This window comes from Mus caroli, chromosome 1 (genome assembly GCF_900094665.2).
Source record: "Mus caroli chromosome 1, CAROLI_EIJ_v1.1, whole genome shotgun sequence".
In the NCBI taxonomy this organism is placed as follows: domain Eukaryota; kingdom Metazoa; phylum Chordata; class Mammalia; order Rodentia; family Muridae; genus Mus; species Mus caroli.
This window is the reverse complement of record NC_034570.1, coordinates 20,197,993-20,203,992: the sequence shown is the minus strand read 5'-3', so window position 1 is coordinate 20,203,992 and position 6,000 is coordinate 20,197,993. Positions and strand designations below refer to the sequence as shown.

Here is a 6,000-nt window from a genome sequence, read left to right as displayed (position 1 = left end):
TTAGGATATTTCTAAACTTATTAGATAGCAAAAAAATCTCAAAAGATATATATGCCTCCTGATATTTTGATAAAAGTATAGTTTATGTAGGCTTAACCAATGTAGACATGTTTATTGCTTCAAATTAACAACTTCACCTATTAGTACTCTCTACATGTTATTCTACGAGTATTCTCTACGAGTTATTCTGGTTCCCAAGAACAAAGTCAGAAAACCTTTGCAATGTGCAGGTGCACATGGAAACAATCAGTCACCATCCGCTGTCCTGTACATGGTCCACACAAACAGCCAAGAGCCAGCATCTTCCCTCCTCCAGGCCTTAGAGGAGCAACATAACCCCAAGCCCAAGGGTTGATAAAGAATTTCCTTAGGGGACCAAGGAAAGGCTGCCTGGGCATTCAAGTATGCAGAAGAAACCATTCAAGTATGGCTATGAGGAATCACTCATGTAAATGCAGAGGAAATGGCCAAGAGCCCTGCAAGCAAATAAAAACATCAGAACGGCCTTAAATACCAAGCAGGGGCTAACGGGTTTCATTTTAAAATAAAGTGAAAGCCTTTCACAGCGAAGCAATGAACTAATTCCATTTCTGTTTTAAATGTCAAGAAAAGGCTGAGAGGAGTCAGGACTTGGCAGAACAGCTAGTGAGGAAGTTTAGGAGGCAGGGTGTGTTAGTGTGCCTCAGCTCGATGGCAAACACCACGGACTCAATGGGTTGTAAAGTGAAAATGTATTATCCAACAGCTATGGAAGCCAGACGTTGACAGGCAAAGTGCTAGCAGGGCTGGCTTCTAGAGGTCTCTTTCTTTGGCTTATAGATTGCCTTTTTCTGTGTCCTTCTAAGACTTCTTCCCCAAGCTGCCTGCACAGCCCAGATATCTCTAGGCAGGATCCACTCAACTGCCTAATCTTACCTAGATTACCTTTCTTTGTTTAAATTTATTTATTTTATATATATGAGTGCCCTGACTTCAGAAACACCATAAAATGGCATCATATCCCATCACATGTGGTTGCTGGGATTTGAACTCAGGACCTCTGGGAGAGCAGCCAGTACTCTTACCTGCTGAGCCATCTCTCCAGCTAGATTACCTTTCTTAATGGCCTTTAAATAGTCATATTCTAAGGAAGTGGAGTGAGGACTCCAACATGTGACTTTTGGAAGGATATATTCTAACAGGGTAAGTGGCACTAAGTAGAGAGAAGAGAGGGCAGAGTAAAGAAAAGATAGGCAGAAAAAAAAAAAAAAACCAACACAACTTCATGATGGGCTTTATATATAAGGCAGTTTTGATTTTTGGATGGCACAATATGGGAGCCTAATACTGACAGGCCAGGCCTTTTGCTATAAACAAATAGCAGAGAGGCTTAGTGCTGCAACTGAAGCAGTAACGGAGCTTACAGACAAGCAAGAGTACAGGGTCGGGGTACAGGGGGAGGCCAAGGGACTGACACACCCCCAAAACGTGAACTAGGAGCAGAAGGCATTGGCATCCCGGTGAATCACATAAGGGTGGGAACAGAAGCCAAGTCTACTAGAAGGTTCTAGAAGCTTCTCAGGTGAAGCAGGGAATCAATCAGAACAGCAAGTACAGTCAGAACTTGGGCAGAAGATTCAGGTGCAAGCGAGTTAACTCTTAGGTCTTCTCCTGAGGCATACAGATATTTTACTTCAAGCATCCCAGTAAATACTTTTGAATGAGTCCTAGCTGACATTAGCGAATTAAGACTTTATTTTCACTGCCCAGAACGCAGTCAGAAAACTCTGTTAAGTCACACAACTTTCATTTTCCTTCACAGGTTTCCAAATCCTTTACAGGAGAAGCAGCTGAGTATGATGTCACATGACCTACAATGCTTAGTAAGCTCAATCTTCAGCATTCATCCTTGATATTTCCATTTATGATCATCCAAGTTTCAAAGTCTTCTATAAAACAAATTTTATCTACATATTCTTGTAGAGGTGCTCCATGGATTAAGATTTGATCACTGCCACCTGGAACACATCTTAGAGTATTGTAGTTTTAGGCAGTTTAACACTTTTTCACGAACTCCACTTGAGTTAGACTCATTATGTTATGGGCAGAATTGAAAGCAAGCTGCCCATGAGTTATGCTTACCCACAAGCAATACTGTGGCATTGTTTAGCCAATCAGCGGAAGCTACTTAAAAGTTTCACATTATTCCAGAGACCCTAAGGCACAAGACAAAGTGACTTCTTATGTTTTTTAAAAGCAACAAAGGGAATGTATATTGTGTAAGATTTTAATAAATTTAACACTATTTTACAATAAAGAAAATTTCCACAAACATTCCCTCACAAACCTGGAAACTTTGTATTTATACAGTATTATAGCAATTTTAAATGTTAATCTATGATACAATAATGTTACTTCAGGAAACATAAAAAATATAGTACTTTTTAATGGCCATGCTCTCATTTTTGATGAAAGCTAGACAGTTCATTTTAATGTTACTTTAAACTTTTGAAAACACATAATAGATATTGAGCCAGCTTCATTAAGCCCTTAGGACAGAAGGCTGTTCACGCAGAGTAGGCAGACGGCTCATCATCACTTAAGTCCGAGTCTTCATCCACTCCTTCTATGACTGACTTCTTCCCCTTACAGCAGGATACAATTAATCCGATCAAGAACACCTATAAATTCAAATAAGCAGTGTTACTGAAATGTAAACATTACACAACACAGTGCAAACTCAGCAGCTGAAGTAAAGAGTGTGTGTGACACAATCGCTAAGACTTGTCACTTGGGGCAGCTAGTGAACTCCCCTAACATCATCTCTCGGAACTCTGATCCCCTTCTGGGCACCATGGGTACCTGCACACATGTGGCATTCACTCACATACATATCAAGGGCACTTCTCAAAACCATTCAGTGACAGTAATAAGATTCAGGCAGAAAACTGAGATACATATAAGGGCATGCACTTAATTGTGTTAAAGCAAGGCCAAGTCATGCTTGGCTTCATAGACTTACCACGAGAAAGGCCCAGTTACCAAAATAGTATGCAGCACTGAAGAACCAGAACTTGTGGAGGAAAATGTATGTTCGGGTAACAGTACACTGGTCTAAAAAGAGCAAATAAACAATTATGTTCAAGCTGTTTCTTTCATAAAGCAATGACTCATTTGATAGTTTTGTTAAGCAAGCAAACGATCAGCTCTGCGCCTTCTCCCATGACTGCTTTCAGTCGGAGCCAGCATTAAACTATCAACTATTATGTCATATTATGAAATAAACAAGACAGATAAACAAGACAGAAAACAAGGCTTTCCTGCCAAGAAAAAACGGAAAGAGTCATCATGCCTACTAACTGGAGACATGGCCCTTTGTAAGGAAACTGAATCTCAGGATAGCTCACCCTTGAAAGGATTTTATGAGTTCAACAGCACATCCGAGCATTCTACTCGGATTATTACTTCTTCTAGAGAAATACCATTATCATTGTTTACAGAGAGAAATGACCCCTGTTAGAAATGTAAACAGCATTACCGCTTCAATAAAAAACAATTTATTAATATTTCTCCTTCAAATAAAATGTAAGTTAAAGAGAAAGAGGATGGTTACTTGAGAGGTAAGGTAGAGTTTACTTACACTCACATCATCCAAATGCATTCTAGTCATTACTCCACCAGGCTACAAGACACAGATGCAGATGTCTGAAGTGAAGTCTGAGGACATATTTCAGGCTATTCAGAAAGGTCTCTGCAGCACAGCAGGAAACCCTGTGTTTGCTGCTGCTCACAGGGTTCTAACCCTTTCGCCCATCAGGGGGCCTTTAATCTCCACAACAAAACTGACTTACAATGCAACTTCTTTTCCATCTATTAAGAAGGACAGTATGACTTCTGCATTCTTACATCTGACATGGGCAAGGGCTAAGCATTCCACATGCAATTAGGAGATATATCCTGCTGCTGATTAAGAAAATATACTTTTAGTTTTTATTCTATTTTATGAACTGTCTTCTCTTTAGTGATGGTAAGTGCCACAATTTTTTTTTTTTTTTGAAACAAAATAAAGCAGGGAGGTTTTTTTTGTCCAGTTTATTACTATACAAGGAATCTAAAATACTTTTCTAAATTTTATGGCTGACACACAGTTTTCTGAATAGGTAGGTAGAAATTAGGTTATATTTTACGAGAACCCAAGACCAGTCTAGAGATATTTTAAGTGGATATTTAAATAACCTTAATCTCCTTTACTCTGGCCATTTCCACTTCAACATGTACTTCTGAACTGCCAATACCGATGCTGAGTAGAGATGCAACCTCCTGCACCAGCCCACCCTCTTCCGCCTCCAGGGTTACTAGTGACGCCCCAGGAATCCCTCATATCTTTCCTACTTTTGTGGGAATTGTGTTTATTTGTTTAGTTTTCAGGCAGCGTCTTCCCATGTAGTCCAGGCAGCTCTCGCCATCCTCCCACCTCAGATTCCCGAATGCTGAGATTCCAGACCTGCACCACCCCTGGCTCTAACAAGCCTTTGCCCTCCGTTGACCGTGTTTTATTTTGTTAGGCTGGGAGTAAGTGCACCAGAGGAAACTCATGCACTGGAAGTTATTTCATACTTTCCTCCGCTCCCACTACATTTTGCTCTCACTTCAATTATGGAAATATTCCTCAGAAATTCACAGTAATACGATCAACCAGTTTGCTATACTTACTTATTCTAAAGTACCCACAGGGCATTCAGGATGATGAAGTAAAATAAAATCTAGGATGAGGCTGGCCTTACTGAATTCGGATTACTGAACAGAATCCTTTCTAATTTTCAGATTTATCAATAGTCTAAGGATGCTAAAACAATAGCCTTGAGTGCATCTTCAAAATGAAGGATAAATAGCATACCCGGTGTTGTGAGTGAGAGGCTCAGCACCATAGCCTGAGAGTTACACAAGCGACTATCATTTAGCCCCTTTGCTATGTAAACTATGGAGCCTGTGCATTGTACAAAACAGTTTTCATCCTTTCTTCCTAGGATCACCACATAGAGTAAATGAAGAATAGCAAGAAACCTGGGCTAAGTGACAGCTACTATTTTTCCTTATCTTTTGAGTAAGTATAATGCAATTCATGATAAGACAAGGTGCAGGAGCTGCAAGGTGAAGCAAACAACAACTCGGACGGAGCACTCCGTGGATGCCCACCATCCCACCATGGTGAGGGAGGGTTTCTCTGGCGGGAGAATCAGCGCCAGGTTGCATATCTTCATTATTTTTCTCTACGTAGAGTTGAAACAAAACAGGTTAAGCAAAATTCAGATGTGACCATTTCGGCAACAAGATACGCTGTTAAGAAGTAAACTCCCCTTTAAAATAGGCAAGAAGAATGCTTACATAGGAAGAGAGCTATAGGCTGCAAGGTAGGAAAATTTATTTAAAATTGTGATTTGGAGTCTCCCAGGATATTATTTCTGTGTATGTGTGTGTGTGTGTGTGTGTGTGTGTGTATGATTTGTTTCCAGAGAGACGTATGGAGGAGCTAATTGGATATGGGCATTATCATCCTCTAGACTGCTCCCAGACTGAATAAGGAGGAGACAGGAGACAGCAAGCTGGACACTGCATTTATTTGTTTTCTGGCTCCAGACACAATGGAGCTAGCCACCATACTGCCCCATTTTGAAGGAATGTATCTCTTCTTAAACCTAAGCCCAAATAAACCCTTCTCCCCTTCTACTGCCTTTGTCACAGTAACAAAAACCACAACTAATATAAAATTATTTAAAGTCAAGAGCAGTATCTTCTCTGGCTAAGTATTATGTGCAAGTATATGTGCAAGTATAAAACTATCTGGGAAATGTCACTCAGAAGTCTCACGGCGAACGGGCAGAGTAAACAGAGAAGCAGAAGTTCTATTCATTTCCACACTAGAAGACATGTTGGGAGTTAAGACTTGACTGAATTAGACTCTCAGGGCCAGGAGAGGGATTAGAGGACAGCAGCTGAGCGGACAGAAGCAAGCACAAATGA

General features: G+C 40.4%; 1 protein-coding gene across 1 annotated transcript in view; it reads right to left on the bottom strand.

Annotated features, from left to right (window-relative positions):
* Positions 1 to 1,257: 1,257 nt before the first annotated feature.
* Lmbrd1 (LMBR1 domain containing 1) overlaps positions 1,258 to 6,000 on the bottom strand; it is an 81,270-nt gene continuing 76,527 nt past the window's right edge. The window contains exons 15-16 of the mRNA XM_021171300.2: positions 3,002 to 3,093; positions 1,258 to 2,660 (exon numbers count right to left, since the gene is read on the bottom strand). Coding sequence (XP_021026959.1) covers positions 2,547 to 2,660; positions 3,002 to 3,093 — 206 coding nt within the window. The 3' untranslated portion in view covers positions 1,258 to 2,546. The remainder of the gene's footprint in view (positions 2,661 to 3,001; positions 3,094 to 6,000) is intronic.